The 17,692-nt window shown below is 39.9% G+C and overlaps 1 protein-coding gene across 1 annotated transcript in view; it reads left to right on the top strand.

The window, feature by feature from the left end:
• Positions 1–17,692, top strand: part of LOC139732500 (methionine synthase-like) — a 201,894-nt gene that overhangs the window by 18,750 nt on the left and 165,452 nt on the right. Inside the window, exons 4-5 of the mRNA XM_071643361.1 lie at positions 13,718–13,913; positions 15,258–15,467. Coding sequence (XP_071499462.1) covers positions 13,718–13,913; positions 15,258–15,467 — 406 coding nt within the window. The remainder of the gene's footprint in view (positions 1–13,717; positions 13,914–15,257; positions 15,468–17,692) is intronic.

Genomic DNA, 17,692 nt, shown 5'->3' with positions numbered 1-17,692 from the left:
TAGACATAGTTTGTTTCGAAATCTGTGCATTTTTATACCGTTGTATTTCACTTAATTGTCTTTAATTTGCCTTAATTTATGCGTCAGCGGTGTCTGAATTTCACACACTCTGTTATTTGTGCACCCAACAACTGCACAATGTGTTTTCCTGATCCTTCCTTTGAAGCTTTCAAAGTAGATCAATACGTCTGAATCACTCAATTTGTCCAAAAGAAAGGCATTAAAAGCCGCTGAATGACTTTTCCGCAGTGAGTAAACAATCACAATATTAGCGCGGCGCCGGCGGACGCCGGCTGCGGCGCAGCGGCCGCGCCCGGGTAACTATGCGCGATGGGTACGCTAGGCTGCTGAGCTGCAAGTGCAACTCGCTGGGTAGCTAGCTCGCTGGAAGCCCCTGTTGGCCCCCAGTTATGGCGACCGTTATAGCGCCGCTAGCGACGGTAGGTGAATAGGTCATCGAAATTGAATCGGTCTATAAGAGTGTATTTGCTGTATTGCAGGACCTACTTTCAAAACCATTCAAGCTAGAACAACTGTATTTGCGTTGCTAATATCCGTATTTTGTAATAAAGGGCATGAGCGTAGGTGTAAATTTACACACCTCCACAGAGATTACCCTTGAATGTTCACCTTTTTGACAATGTTATTGTACTATAGAGCAATATTTCCTCTATTAATTAGTTGCATTTTTTGGAAACAAAAGTGCCTTTGCTACACGGCACGATGGAATTTCGAAAACATGTACGTTTGGAACATATTCGTGTTATATGATATTATATGTTTTGTATTGCCGTGAGGGTGGAGTAATTTTTGGCACATCCCACAGGGTTGCCGTTTAATGCGCACCCTTTCCACTGTATAGATCTTGTAAAGTTAAGTCTTTTCTGTCAATTCCATTACTTGTCATCAATGAAAATTGTATTTGCTGTATTGCCGGGACTACTTTTACAACCATTCACGCTAGAACAGTGGTATTTGCGTTGCTAATATCTGTGTTTCGTAATAAGGGGGCGTGAGCGTAGGTGTGAATTTGGACATTTCCCTCGGGATTACTTTTGAATGTTCACCCTCTTGACAGTACTGTAGAGCAGTGTCTTCTCTATTAATTAGTTGTATTTCTTGGAAACAAAAGTGCCTTTGCTATAGGGCACGATGGAATTTTGAAAACATGTATGTCTGGAATATATTCGCGTTATATGATATTATATGTTTTCTATATTGCCGTGAGGGTGGAATATTTTTTTGGCACATCCCACAGGGTTGCCATTTAATGTGCATCCTCTTCACTGTATATAGATCTTGTAAGTTAATCCTCTTATCATTTCCGTGACTTTTCTTTGATAAAAAGTGTATTTGCTGTATTGCCGGGACTACTTTTAAAACCATCCCCGCTGTAACAACGGTGTTTGCGTTGCTAATATCTGTGTTTTGTCTTAAGGGGGCGTGAGCGTATGTATAATATTGGACCATTCCCAAGGGATTGTCTTTTGTTCACCCTTTGACAATATGGGTATTGTAGAGCGATGTCTCCTCTATTAACTACAATGTATTTTTGAAAACAAAAGTGCCCTTGATGTATGGCACGATCGAAGTTTGAAAACATGTACGTTTGAGACATATACATGTAGTATATTAGTGTTAATGATATTATGTTTTCTATATTGCCATGAGGGTGGTGTACTTTGGGGCACATCCCACAGGATTGGCATTTAATGTGCATCCTCTTACTGAATAGATATTGTGAAGCAATGCTTCTTCTATCATTTCCACGACATTCATTGATAGAAAAGTGAGTAGCTGTATCGCTGGAACTACTTCTAAAACCATGCACGAAAGAAAGGTCGGTATTTGCGTTCATAGTATCCGTTTGTTGTAATTACGGGCTTGAGCGGAGGCGTAAGTTTGGACACTTCCCAAGGGATTGCTTTTGAATGTTCCCCCTTTTGACAATATAGTTAATGTAGAGCAATTTTTCTTCTTGCAATTATATTGCATTTCTTGAAAACAAAAGGGCAATTGCTGTACAACCGTAACGACTATATGTGAAGGCATGGAAAATTGGAAAATATTCGTGCTATATGGTAGTGCATGTTTCCTATGTGGTATTGCCCTGGGGATTGGGTGATTTTAAACACATTCCACTCCGTTGCCTTTGAATGTGCACCCCTTTGACTATATGATTATTGTAAAGCAGTGTCTCTACCATTTACAAATCATGAAAAGTAAATTGTCTTTATGTACCACCCGGCAAAACAACTTTCTACATGCATGTACAACTGAGTTTGCTTTGGCATATAATGCATGTTTTGTTAGCATGTTTTGGGACCGCGACGGTCAGGATAGAGGTGATCTGGGCACTTCCCAAGGGCTTGCCTTTGAATGTCCACCTTTTTTTTGGGGGGGGGGACGAAATACCAAAAAAAGTAGATATAGTAAAGCAACGTCTCCTATATTACCTTAATTGCATTTTACGAAAATAAAAGCGTATGTACTAGACAGGTGGAAGAATTTTTCAGAGGCATGTACCCATGGAACATTTTCGCTGTTGTATATACCGGTGTATACTGCATGTTTTTCATTGCCTTTAGGATGCATGGGGTTATTTGAGCACCTCCCACAAGGTGGCCTCTGCAAGTGAACCCTTTGGACTGTATAGATATTGTAGATCAATGTTGCTATTTTATCTTTACCCGGCAATTTTTATAGAAATAAAAGTGTCTTGATATGGCAGGAATTCAATTCAATACAATTCAATTCAATTTTTATTTCCTTTTTCGAAAAGAACATAAAGGCATCACTTTCTTTTTTGTAACAGAAAATGAGGTGCGTAAAACTATGTATGATGAAAAGAATGTACAATGATTGTACATCTTACGATGATTATACATAGTCATAAAACTCAAATGATAGTCATAAAACTCAGGGAATGACTTTTTTTGAGACATGCACTTTTGGAACGACTGTAATTGCTTTCAAATTGGTATTTGCGTTATAAATGAGGGTCATATGTGTATAGAGACAATTAATGTGGGCATTTCCCATATAGTAGGCTCCCTTCGAATGATCACCACTTTCACTATGTCAGTGTAAGTCAAGATTGCAGAGCAATATATCTTCTGTTAACCCCATTGAATTTCATTAAATAAAAGTTTCTTTCCTAGAGGACCAGAAGAACTGTTTAAAGGCGTGTACTCATAGAACATACTGTATTTGCATTGGTACATGATTATTGCATGTCTTAGATTGCCTTTGGGTGGGGTAATTTTTGTCACCCTCCACGTGGTTTGCCTTCATATATGTGAACCATTTTCACCTTATAGATATTGTAGAACAATAATTCTGCTATAACTTCCACTGAATTTTAATGGAAATGAAACGAAAAGTACATTATAGAGGGTTTTTTTTGCTTCAAACAGCTGTATTCATGTGTGTATGATTATGTTTTGTACCATGCCGTGAGGGTATAGGGATAAATTCGGGTACCTCCCTGCGAGTCGCTTTGACTGTGCACCACTTTTTAAAGATATACACATTGTAGAAAATGTCTCCGCTGTCAATGCCAATTCTATTTCATGGAAATAAAATAGTCTTTGCTAGACGGCTAAACGACTTAAAAAAAACAAAACTTGTATGCTTAGAACAATGGAAATCACGTTGGTTAATGCATGTTTTGTAACTGGTCGTGGGGATAATTGATGATCGATATCTAGGGGAAGCTTTGGGCACTACCCACAGGGTTTCCTTTGACTGTGCCACTTTCAATATCTAAAAATCCCTCTAGGATGCGAGAGCTGAATCATCAAGATTCGAATAAACCACCCTCCAAATAGAGTTCATTCATTACAAAACAAATGTTGACCTTTTTTTGTTTAATTTCGTACTTTGATTCTACGTAATTAATGGATAAGCTATCATTATCTGTCTGATAACAAACTCTAATTTGCATAATATTATTCATGCTAGGTTACTAATGCTGTAAAGTTTGTTTTTGGTGAAGAGAAACTGAAATATCATATTTGAACACTCTTGATATGCTCATATCGGGCACTTTGATGCATTTGAATATCCGTTGGCTCGGTACCCTTTGCACATTATGCAAATGAGGCCCAGATTATGTACGTGGGAATGTTTGCCTTGCATTAACAGACATTGCAAACATAGGTTTCAACACTTTGGGTGTTCCAATCTGTAACCTAGAAGCATAATTTTCATGGAAACCTTGTATTTTTATCATTATAGGAATTAATTTGCAAATGAGGCCTAGATTATGTACATAGGAATGTTTGCATCGCACTAACTGACATTGTAAACATAGCTTTCAACACTTTCGGTGTTCCAATCTGAAACCTAGAAGCCTAGTTTTCCTGGAAACACTATTGTTATCATTATGGGAGGCAATTTGCATATTATGTTTCAACACTTTCAGTATTCCAATCAGAAACCTAGAAGCGTAGTTTTCCTGGAAACACTGTATTTTTATCATTATGGGAGCTAATTTGCATATTATGCAAATGAGGTCCAGATTATGTACTTGGAAATGTTTGCATCAAACTTTACACTGACATTCATTGCAAACATAGGTTTCAACACTTTTGGTGTTCCAATCTGAAACCTAGAAGCCTAGTTTTCCTGGAAACACTGTATTTTTATCATTTTGGAAGCTAATTTGCATATTACGCAAATGAGGCCCAGATTATGTACATGGAAATGTTTGCATCGTACTGTCTAACAGACATTGCAAACATAGGTTTCAACACTTTCGGTGTTCTAATCTGAAACCTAGAAGCGTAGTTTTCCTGGAAACACTGTATTTTTATCATTATGAGAGCTAATTTGCATATTATGCATATGATGTCCAGACTATGTACATGGAAATGTTTGCATCGCACTAGCTGACATTGTAAACATACTAGTTTCAACACTTTCAGTGTTCCAATCTGAAACCTAGAAGCCTAGTTTTTCCTGGAAACACTGTATTTTTATTATTATGGGAGCTATTTTTTTTTGCATATTATGCAAGTGAGGTCTAGATTATGTACATGGAAATGTTTGCATCGCACTAACTGACATTGTAAACATAGGTTTCAACACTTTCTGTGTTCCAATCTGAAACCTAGAAGCCTAGTTTTCATGGAAACACTATTTTTATCATTATTGGAGCTAATTTGCATATTATGCAAATTTAGCCACTTTGCCCCTCTGGATTTCTTGGGACTTTAATACCCTTTCCCGCTGCCCCTCTCGGTGAACCACTGTTGGATTCCCCGGTGAATTCACTGGGGAACCTCCCGGTGGAATTTTCACTGCCGTCGTTTCACACCTACGACAATGCTCTCGGTGAATTTTGTTGAATTGAATTGAATTGAATAACTGAAACTGCACCGGTCTTACACTCGAGACACAGTAAACAGTTCCAGCATATTTATTTTCGTATTTCACTTGAGATACATTTAATCGAAATACATTAAAAAGAATACAAACCAAGCAAGATACAAAATATGTTATAAATCGGGTCATGGACAGAAAGTGTGTCAGCATATATAATGTACATAAGACAATTCTCTATAACTTGTGAAATATGATGGAACTGCAAAAGCAAAGCTTGTAAACGCAGGTTCCAAGAAAATATACCAGTGTAAATTTGATATGCATTCAGTGGAGATAGGACACAAAGTAATAATGACTAAACTATATAAAAACTAAATTATCAAGGTACAAAGGAAAAAGAAAATAAAAGAGATGAAAAAGAAAAAAAAAAAAACAAGAACCTAAGGAATAACAACAGGGTAAAAAAGTTAATATAGCATATAGATACACAAGTATATACACACACATATCTAGAATCAAATTCATAACGAGTTCAATATGTTACTACTGGTACGGATGCAGTGATTATATAATGGGAGCATAAACCAGAAGTAAACAATCATAAACTGCAGGTTGATTCATCATACATTAAATGAGGATACTGCAGATAACATATCAAAGAAAAATTCTAATCAGGCAGGTTATATTCATTTATTAACTTTGATTTCAATTTTTTTTTTAATATAAACATACTAGAGCAATTGATTAAGTCGGTGGGAAGATCATTCCAGAATTTAGGTCCGGTAAAAACAATTGTTTTTTGAGCAAGGAGTGTACAAGTACGTGGAAGGTGAAATGAATCTCTTTGTCTTGTTGGGTAAGCATGTACGGCATAGTTTTTCTGCAACATGTGGGTAAATATGTCAGGCAAGCCGTTGGCTGATAACTGAAACATAAATGTGCCTAAGTTATATAAAAACAAGTCAGCAACCTTAAGGAGTCTGTTCTCAAAGAAAAAATGATTCGTGTGACAATAAAAATCGGCTAAATTAACTGAACGAATAGCCCGTTTTTGTAGTTTGAAAATTTTATCAATGTGTAATTTGGCACAGTTGCCCCAGGCAAGTATACCGTAACTGAGATAGGGTAAAACAAGCGTTGAATATAAATTTTTTTAAATATACTTGGGAAAAAAATGTTTTAGCTTATTTAAGATCCCAGTATTTCTCGAAAGCATCTTAGACAAATAATCTATATGATATTTCCATGTTAATTCATGGTCAATATAAAGACCTAAAAATTTAGACGATTCAACTTGAGTCAAACAATCATTATTCATTTTTATATCGCCAGGCAAATGCGTAACAGAGTTACTAAATTACATATAAACAGTTTTGTTTACATTAAAGAGATAACTTATTTGCTTGATTCCACATTTGAACCGACATTAATTCTCTGTTCACTACTTCTAAAAGAGTTGTTGGATCTCGATGTGAAAAGAAAATATTAGAATCATCGGCAAAAAGAACAAAAGATAAAACATTAGATGAATTTCTAAAGTCATTTATATAAAGAATAAACAAAAGTGGGCCTAAAAGGGATCCTTGAGGGACCCCGCAAGATAGTGTTTTTAGACTGGAACTAAAGCCGTTGATATTTACAAACTGTTTCCTGTTAAATAGCTCCTGAACCAGTCCAAGGCCTTTCCACGTATCCCATAATGTGAGAGTTTATATAACAAAATACCATGATCGATAGTGTCAAAGGCCTTGGACAGGTCCAGGAATATACCAACAGTATGTGATGAGTCGTCTATAGCGTGGGCTACTTTATCTATAAAAGCAAGCACAGCGTGAGTAGTAGAGTGTTTTTTCCTAAATCCAGATTGAGACTCACAAAAAATATTACATTCATTTAAGAACTTAATTACACGAGAATATATCAAATGTTCAAGAATCTTAGAAATCACCGTCAAAAGAGAAATAGGACGATAATTACTTACATCTTGATTATTACCTTTTTTATAAACCGGAACAACTTTAGCAATTTTCATTTGACTAGACACTACGCCAGTAACAAGGGACAAATTCAATATATATGTTAAAGGAGACAATATTGCGGATATAGTATTTTTCAGTAAAAAATTTGTAATACCATCATGTCCAGCACCCTTTTTTGCTTTTAACTTAAGAACTACCGTACATTCCTCACCTCGTATTCTTGGATGGGAGTAAAAAACACAGATTGAGGATTTGGATCAGTTAAAAAATAATGAAATTCTTTATCTGTTACTGGGATATTACTAGCAAGATTGGGGCCTAAATCAACAAAAAAGTCATTAAACGCGTGAGCAACATGTATCGGATTTTGGATCAAGATACCATGCTGGGATATTTCCTTGACTTGTTCTGGTTTATCTTTAACTCTGAGAACTTTATTAATCACCTTCCACGTGCTCTTGGTATCGTTTTTGTAAAGGTCAAACTGCCTTGTGAAATAACTCCTCTTAGCAAGTCTCAAAGTAGTTGTAAGAATATTACGATAACAAGCATATTTACCTTTCGTTTTATCATTTGGATTCCTCTTGTATAAATTTACAAAATAAATTATTCTTATGGTTGATAGACTTAAGGAGGGATTTGGTGATCCAACTGTTTGCAACTTTCCCCTAGATGTGTTTTCTGCTCGCACCGCGGCCGATCCCAGCTGAAGTGTGTAATAATGGCGCGATTCGCGCACTAATTTGAACATGGTCTGGTGTATACTGTACTACAGTGCGTAGTGGTTCGTACTCGTAACTTCTCTACCTCTATCGATCGTAATTCGCATTTTCGGAGGGCCTTCATTTTATTGCTCACAGTGTTGAAATTCGCGATATTTGCAGCTCATTAATTGTATACAAAAAAATAGAATGGAATTTGCTATCATTGTGTCACTGATGCTTCTGAATCAACTCGGACTGTTCAGAAACCGAGTGATGTTGCAATCGCAGCAGTATAGTCGAGTACGAAGACGGATGAGACTGTACCAGACTGGAAGAGGAATTAAAGAAGAAGAAGACACGGGACGGCAACTCGAGTACACTTTAACTAATCAGCTCAGTTTATTTGTATACGGCATGCATACAATTAAACGATACAGTACGATGCAATACTGTACCACAATGCCGTCGCAGGCCTCGAAATAGGATTTTGGAGGGGCAAGGCCATTTAGAAAAGGGCACTTTTTCCAAGAGGCCAGGGCACTTGGGTCAGTCAGAGGGGCACCAAGGCCACATTGGAAAGGGCATGTTGGGTGTTTATGAAAAAAGAAAGAAGAAAAAAAAAACCGAGAAAAACAAACAAACACACACACACACACACACACACACACAAAGTGCAACACACAACAAAAACCTCTTCCCGACAGCTGTAAAACATTCCCGATTTCCGTGTTTCTATCAGGTGAAACGACATTTTCTAAAACAGGAATAAAACAACAGTAGGTATTGATTGAAACTCGACACCCTTTCAGGCCAGCCAGGCCAGGCTGCCATGTAACTTCAAAGCACATTCCGACAGCTGGCTGGCAAAACCACATGGCAAAGGAATTTGCGCGTGCGTGTGAATTAAGATTGCTGGATGGAGGGCCTGGGGCTTCGACTTGAGTTAAATCTTTACTCAGTAATTAAACATTCTTTCCCTGTTCATCTCCAACACCCCAGACAGTTCATGACCTCCAAGAATGCGCCAGTATGCGCGGTTTCTACTGTTGATTGGTCTCTCTCTCTCTCCACCCCTCCCCATTCCCCAGTCTGGCACCTTGGCATCGTAGGATTTTTCTTTTTGCTTGGTGAAGTTGGTGTTCACTCTTCACTACTCTATCTGAATATGCGCTGCCTAGCTAGTATTCTCTATGGCCGCTGCGCTGCGGAGGCAGTCGGGACGGTAAAAGCCGGTCGGGCGTACATGTACGTACACGTCATCTCGTATCTCGGAAAGATACTTTGAGTTTCAATCAGATATATTGGGACGCGAGTGAACTGAAGGTATGATATTTGAGATCAGGAAAGTTGTTCAAGCTTATGAAAGTGTAGACTTTGAGAAAGGGCATATTATACATAATAAATAATAACTTTCATTCCCCGTAAAAGGGCACCACGGCCCCAAGAAAAGGGGCACATTTTTTTTAGCCGTAACTTTGATCAAAAAACAAAGGGCATTGTGGCCAATGAGAGGGGCACCGACGGCCATGGCCGTCGGTGGCCGTCGGTTAATTCGAGGCCTGCCGTCGCATCGCGGCTGTGAAAGTCACACGAACGACATACTACTGTAGTCGTGTGTGTGTTTACATGGGTATACACGAATTACGTGTGGATTAATTTGGGAGAGCGCGATAGCTAGCAAAAAAACGTGTGCATGGCCAGAAACAAAACATGACCTTTGACATAAATTTGCATATTTTCCCCGGTGTTTCACCGAGACGACCTTTCACGCTGGGCGTTCCTCGGTGAACCACCGGTGGTTTCCCGCTGAATTATCGGTGTTTACCCAGGACGCTTCTAGGGTAAAAATTGCCCAAAATTTAATCGGTGTTTCACCTAGGCTTCCCCTAGGTTTCAACCGAGTTTCCTTTCACACTGCGGGGTTACCCGGGTGCCCCCAGGGGCACCCGGGGAAGATTTCCTTCAGCGGGAAAGGGGTATTAGGATGGTGTTTTGGAGCCCATAACAAGTTGCACTGCAGTGGAATTCCTACTGTTGCAATTAGTGGTGGGTGAAACCTTGTTTTGCCTGGACTATGAGGGGAGAGTAAGGGATCGCCTGCGGTGTCTGTCCGTCCGTCGTCCGTCCGTAACGCTACAGAAACTTGAATAACTCTACTGAGGACTTCAATTGCAATCAAACTTGGAGGGAAGAGTGGTTATACACAGTTACACATTTTACCAAGCATGAAGGTCACCTCAGGGTGAAAGGTCACAGACGTGTCAATGAACTTTAGGGCCCAGTGTTAAATTTCTGATGTATGATGTTTTATGATGTATATGTCTGTTTGTGACCAAACTTGGATGGTAGATGTCTTTGGGGAGTTGAAGGTCACCACAAGGTCAAAGGTCACAGACAGGGATAAACAAATTTTTAGGGCCCAATGTTAAGTTTTTACAGCACGTTTCGATTATGGCTTATAACTTTTGATCCCTATGTCCGTTTGTGACCAAACTTGGATGGTTGATGTCCCTTGGCGGGGTCAATGAACTTCCAGGAGTTAGAAAAACATTGATTTTTTTCTGTGCGAATGGGCAAGACACATTTTGGCACTTGCCTTATTTTCAAATCTCCTCATCAGGTTGACGATTTTGTAGCTTAAAACTGAAAATGAGAATTGATTCTGGACGAAACGATTTCTGATTTATCTTTCACATACAAGGTTACGTTCTACACATTTTGCTCGTCGAGATATATAGCTCAATGGTTAAGGCGCTGCCTCTGGCACCAGAGACATAAGTTTGCACACGTGCAGGTTCGAATCCCTCAGGATGAAGAACCAAAATACCTTTTTTCTTTTACTTTTTTTTTTCAATGGAGGTAATTTCACTTTCGTCCATGTAGAAATCACATCGTCATTTAAACGCATCCATACACACACACACAATTTCCGTTTGTTGTCGAGCCCACCGTAGGTGCGGGGAGACTAAGGGATTGCCTGCAACGTCTGTCCGTCTGTCGTCCGTCCGTCTGTCGTCCGTCCGTCCGTAATCCGTCCGTAATCCGTCCGTCGTCCGTCCGTCCGTAATCCGTCCGTCGTCCGTCCGTAATGCTACAAAAACTTGAATAACTCTCTACTGAGGACTTTAATTTCAATCAAACTTGGAGGGAAGAGTGGTCATATAAAGTTACACATTTTACAAAACATGAAGGTCGCCTCAAGGTCAAACGTCACAGATCAGGGTCAACGAACTTTTAGGGTCCAATGTTAAGTTTTTATGGAGCGTTTCGATTATGGCTCATAACTTTTGATCCCTATGTCCGTTTGTGACCAAACTTAGATGGTAGATGTCCCTTGGGGAGTTGAAGGTCATCACAAGGTCAAAGGTCACAGACAGATGTCAACAAACTTTTAGGGCCCAATGTTAAGTCTTTACGGTGCGTTGCGATTATGGCTCATAACTTTTAATCCATGTGTCCATTTGTGACCAAACTTGGCTGGTAAATATCCCTTTGGGAGTTGAAGGTCACCACAAGGTCAAAGGTCAGAGGTGGGGTCTACAAACTTTTGGGATTTAGAAAAACATTAATTTCTTCTACGCGAGTGGGCGAGACACATTTTGGCACTCAGCTTGTTTTGTGTTGGAGACTGCATTGCTTCGACTGCTGCAACATTTTGCAGGCTTATAGACTTTGCCCAACTGATCATATCATATTATGATGACAAGATAAAACATAGTCATCTTGGTTATACAAATAAGGGTCAAAGTTCATATTAGAAAACACCAATGTTAAAGTCGAGGTGACCTTTAAAAGACTTCATCGCCATGTTTCAATTTCTTCATTTCTAAGACCTCTTGGTAAATATCCAGTTAGATAGCCTACAAAATTTACTTATTCGCACACGTAGACATACTCACTGAATTTCCACTAGGTTTGCATTACAGGAACAATTTGATCTGAATTATGTAGATACAAAGCATTCGACTTCACGAACGTATGTCAGTATAACTTCAAGTCGCTATAACATCCTTTTCTTTGTTGATCACGGGTGACCAACATCTGATGACCCCCCAGTGTATCACCTACAAACTCGTCTTCAAGTGATGAGTTTCATATCTCATTAGATGTTGATTTTACTATAAATAGTAATAATACAGGGTACTTAGAATGGGCCAATACCACATAACGAACGTGCTCAAGGCCCAGTCGAAAAAGTGAGTTATGAAGTACAAAAATCATTACACAAACATGCACATGAAAATGAATGACACAATAATGATGATGAAAAAAAAAAATTCATAATACACAATTGTACTGGAAAACAGTTACGAACAAATGAGTCTTGAGGGCAACTTTAAAGGAGTCAACATTCGAAATGTAACGGATAGCTTTAGGCAACTGATTCCACAGGTAAAGTCCAGCATGTGGAAATGACCGATTCCCCCATGATTTCTTCGTTTTTGGAACTACCAGCAATCTACAATCGGATGACCTTAACATCTGAGAGGATTATAAAATGTCAGCAAATTAACATTGTACTCTGGGGCAGATCCTTGTATTCAATGAAAAACAAACAGTAATAATTTAAATACAATGTTCAAATTTGCCGATCTGGGACTGAATTAGGTGCAATAGAGAAGGGTGAGGTGCCTCACCCAATTCTCCATAGGGACAGTAGTTAAGAGTCCCCCTACAGCGATGTACATGTATATGACATGCTTCCGTCTGTCTATGGAGAAGAGCTGTAGAAGTAAAAAAAATACATATATTATTTTAAAAACTCCTCTGGACAGACGGATTTTTCTGTCTAGGTCAGCTCAAGCTAACCATAGACCTCCAGTGAGATACATGTGTGATGCATGCTGGGCGAGCTAACCAAGCAAATGGACAGCTTAAAAGCTACTAGTATCGTGATACACACACACACACACATATAGCTCACACCAATCACATATACACAACCAAGATGTCATGCAACATGCAGGTTTTTTAACAGATTCTTCACTGTATCAAAGATCCTTCACTCCATAGGTTGATCAACTCTCCTGATTTTACGCGGCCGCTGGTGAAACGGAAGTGGCTGCCGCCCGCTAGCGTTTAGGGGGTATAGATCGAACAAGCGTTAGCCTATTGCAAAGGCAACTCACAATAATTTGTGGACATGCACAGTAGCAGCAAGTGTAGTGACCTGCGATCGGAGCTGAGCAAGCTGCATGCAAGTCTACCGCTCGCTGTGACCAGGGAGGTGAGACGAAAACTCGCTGTGCACAGTCTTTTGGAAATTGAAATAGTGATAAACCTGCTGGTGGGTTTGGTGTAGCTATTGATGCAGTTGAATGCACTGCACCAATTCTTAGGTTTACTTATGATTCTTTACATAAAATTCCTTCTTTCTTGTCTTAGCCCGTCTTGGTCTCACACAAACATATCGCGAAAGTACAGCTCACCTGGAAATGCAATGCTAGTTGGTGCACTCCCTAAAAATCCCACAATTCCAAGTGGCAGCGTTTCACTTTTTGACTGAGAGTTGACCATCTTATGTAGTGTGTAGGATCTTTGACTGTACCCATGTATAACTGCACTCCCCTTTTCGAGATTTTCCAGATTAGGAAAATTTGGTTATATAACGGAAAATATGGCACTCCTGTGAAACCACTCATTTTTTTTTCCACAGCTGTCATAATGTATCTTAGTTGTAAGTGTTATTTTTATGATTGACTGAAGGTATCGGGGACCATTGTTGATAAGAGTGGTCGCACTCTGTCAGGACAGATTGGGGAAGCCTTCGTCATCAGTGTGTCTCACTCCAACCCGATGTGTCTTGGCTTGAATTGCGCCCTTGGTGCCAATGAGATGAGGCCATTCATCGAGGCCATTGGGATGGCCACACCAGCGTATGTCATCTGCTATCCCAATGCAGGTTCGCTCTTTCAGAACTTCTCATCCCCACCCCCCCCCCCCCCCCCTTTGTGAGCAAAACACCATTTTAGGGGCAAAAACCATATGGATAACCACATTGTAATATTTTCAGGTTCTGTGTGCATCCATCTATCCCCCCATCCATCACTTTTGTTGATGATGTATCTTAAAAATGGTTTGAGGTACCTGGTGTTCCAACAAAACTTGGCATTTATGAGTGGAGGAAGCTGTGCCTATCAACCTTTTGGGGCACACACCCAAAACTATTTCAGCATCAAACTATACTGTTTGATGCTGAAATTATACTATTTTCTCCATGCCCTGGAAATACTTGAATGTATACACTTAACCAGTGTAATAAATCTTTATGATATTCTATAATTTTGTATGTGCATTGCCACACAGTAATTGTGTAGGAATGTTTTGGCCAATCAACAAAATTTCATCTGTTTTTGTTCATTTGGAAGTTTCTCAAAGTATTCATATGAAAAGTGGTATATACAAGATAATGATTATTTGCCAGTCATGTGGTAGTGTTACATCACATGGGCAATATGTACTGTAGGCCTATTGGGAGAATGCGATATGGCAGGGGCATACCACATTCACCATAGTGACATTTCTAGTTTTCATCATGTTTAAAAATGGAGATGTACATGTATGCATTACAACCTCCTTTTTGGACAAGGATGACTGGAAATCAGTGGATATTGCTGCTAGTTTTATCAGGAATTTAAGTAATGAAAGAAAATGCACTTCCATGTTTATTTTGCACACACACAGGAATTTTAGCAATTCTCAAAATTGTCTGGAACATACTCATAATCGGACAGGAAGTCATTTGGAACATTTTAAAACCTTGATATGCACATATTTTCCTGACTGGTAGTAACTGTAAAAGTGGATATTTTTGTGTGGGTAATTTTTCATGCTCGGCTGGGTTTAGATGAATTTAATTTTTCTCAAAATCAGGACATTAATGACTGGAATATATGTCATCCAAAATATTTGATTGCTTATATTTTCGTGATAGCTTCTGGTTGCACAAAATGTGCAAAAATTTCCTCTTCTATAGTATTGCACAATAAGATCACATTTGACTTATACTTTATGCCTCGGCAGAATGATATAGAAATGACATTTATTTACGAAGATATCTATCATTTGACATTTTCATAAAATCACAAAGTGGCAGCTAGATGATATCATGCATAAATGATTGGAATAAAACATTTTATGAAGCTAGCTGTTGATTTGTGACATGATGTGGAATATTTCATTTTATATAATCGAGGCAATAGTGAGATTTGATTATTTTGTGATTTCTGTCACTCACTTGTGTTAGGTCTGCCGAACACTTTTGGTGGCTATGATGAGACTCCAGAGATGACCGCAGACCAGTTGGGCTCCTTTGCTAGGGATGGCCTGGTGAACATTGTTGGTGGTTGCTGTGGCACCACACCAGCACACATCAAAGCAATAGCTGACACTGTCAAACAGTACAAACCAAGGGTTCCTCCCCACAATGTGCATGGCGGTTGCATGACACTGTCAGGTAAGTGTTTTGTGTGAAGTGAACATTTTATACTCTCATTATGGTACACATTTGTTGATCTTATTTTTCCTCTACTAGCCTTCTAAATCTAATGGGGGGGGGGGGGTGGGTTGACTGCTTTTCACTTTTTAGATGATACACTGTCAGTGTATCATCTAGTCTTATTGAAAGGAATCTTCCTTCTCTTATGCTCTCACTTTTTTCTGACATGTTTTGTGGATGCAATATCTCAACAATGACTTGACTAATAGGAAATGTTCTATCTTATCTATGATATCATCGAGGTGCCATTTTGTGATTATGACATAATGTCACATTATCAATTTTACTCATATTCTCTGTCTCAGTAATCATGACAAAGAATGCTGCCTGTGCGCATGCGCTTACTCATATCACTGGCGCCATTTTCTTGGTGTATGACCAAAGTTTAGCACTAATTTTCGCAGAAGTAATCCTTCAACATCGGACGTTGTTTTTTTCTTTGCTATACCCCTTTTCCCGACTTTGTTGTATCAGACAACAAACGAGATGGTTTTCATGGATAATACAGTTCCCAGTGGGGAAAAATCTCTGTTAAATCCGACTGTCTATACTGCTGATATGATTGCCACAGGGAATGGGTGAGCCCTTCAGGGATGCCTGCAGCTGTGGAGACAGCCGTGCTGACTTGTCCGTGCAGGGCTAAGCCAAAGCCGGTGGTCGCGGGGAACACTGAAGAAAACCAGATGGCAGCGAAGAGTGGGAAGGCAAAGCCAACCCCCAAACCCAAAATCGCATCATCAGGCAAGTCTGAGACAAGCTCGACCATGCTGCAAAAAACAGTTTCTGAGATGAAATCCCCAAAATCAGGAACGTCTGGACCATCTGGTCAAGTCATGTCTCATGTCTCATCTTGACAGGCTGGAGCAAATGTTCACCAAATGGATGGAGTAAGCCTTTCCCCCCACCCCCTCCCCCGGGTCAGCAAATTACAATGCCTTTAGTGCGGAGTGTTGCCATGCAAGAACAGGAGTCAGAGCCTTTTGCCCACTCTCGATCTGATTCACAAGATCCCTCTGAAGGAGCCGAGGATTCTGAAGACTTGTGTGCATCCACAGAGAGGGAACCAAAATACAGGATCCCATTCATGGCAGAAAAATTTGCCACTCCTCTGGGGATGGATGATCCAGTAGATGATGACATTGCAGGAACTATCAATTTCATGGTGGGACAGAAGCTAGATGAGAAAGCCATGAGTGACACAGCAGACAAATATCCATGCCCAAGAAGTTGTGATGCGAGTCTGGAAGTACCAAAGGTGATTTGGAAAAATATCTTTACGCCAGTACGCTCCCGCAATTTGAGAGTGTATTCCATTCAGAAATCCCTTGTAAAGGGAATTAGTGCCCTCACTCAGACACTTGACTCAAATATATCAGAAATCCACCAGGATACTCTGGCATTCCTTTCAGATGCAAATTTTGCACCTAACTGTTTCCACAAGGAGTGCGTCAAGCCAGACATGAATTCACAATACCACTACTTTTGCAAGCCAACCAACAAAGTCACATCCTTCTAGTTTGGTGCTCAACGCAAGGCCATGGAAAGGATGATGAGATTGAACACACCCAGTCACTGTATCATCCCTACAAGAGACCAGCTGAGCAGTTGCGACATTCCCAGGCCACAAAGCCCTGTAGCTGGGTCCCTTGGGGACGTGGTGCTTCCAGTTGGAACCTCATGACGGGGTTGTCAAGCTTCCCTTTTTTAGGTCGAGGGAGGGGAAGGCAGAGAGACACCCTGCACACATATACCCTGACACAGCGAAGAGGAACAACCTACGGAGCTTCCAATTCTGTCGTTGGGGATTGGGGAGAAAGTAGACTCACTACCCAAAGACCAAGAGGTGAATGTCATTCACCCATATTTTCATTGTGTTGTTGGAGGTTGACTGAAGCAATTTTGTCATGAGTGGTGTAAAATCACATCAGACCCTTTTGTCTAACAGGCGGTCAGGGGTTACAAAATAGAATTTGAGCCAGATACATTCCATCTTCCCCCGGGGATGAATGCCCCTTTTCTCATACAAACATAAGTCTGTAGAAAGAGCTTCCCTTTTTTAGGCCAAGGGGGAGGGGAAGGTAGAGAGACACCTGGCACACATATACCCTGACACAGCGAAGAGGAACAACCCACAGAGCTTCCAATTCCGTCGTCGGGGATTGGGTAGAAAGTAGACTCACTAC

The sequence above is a fragment of the Diadema antillarum genome, unplaced genomic scaffold (assembly GCF_040938485.1).
Source record: "Diadema antillarum isolate AM-2024a unplaced genomic scaffold, OU_Dant_1.0 seq00000428_RagTag, whole genome shotgun sequence".
In the NCBI taxonomy this organism is placed as follows: Eukaryota; Metazoa; Echinodermata; class Echinoidea; order Diadematoida; family Diadematidae; genus Diadema; species Diadema antillarum.
This window is presented reverse-complemented; position numbering and strand designations above follow the sequence as displayed.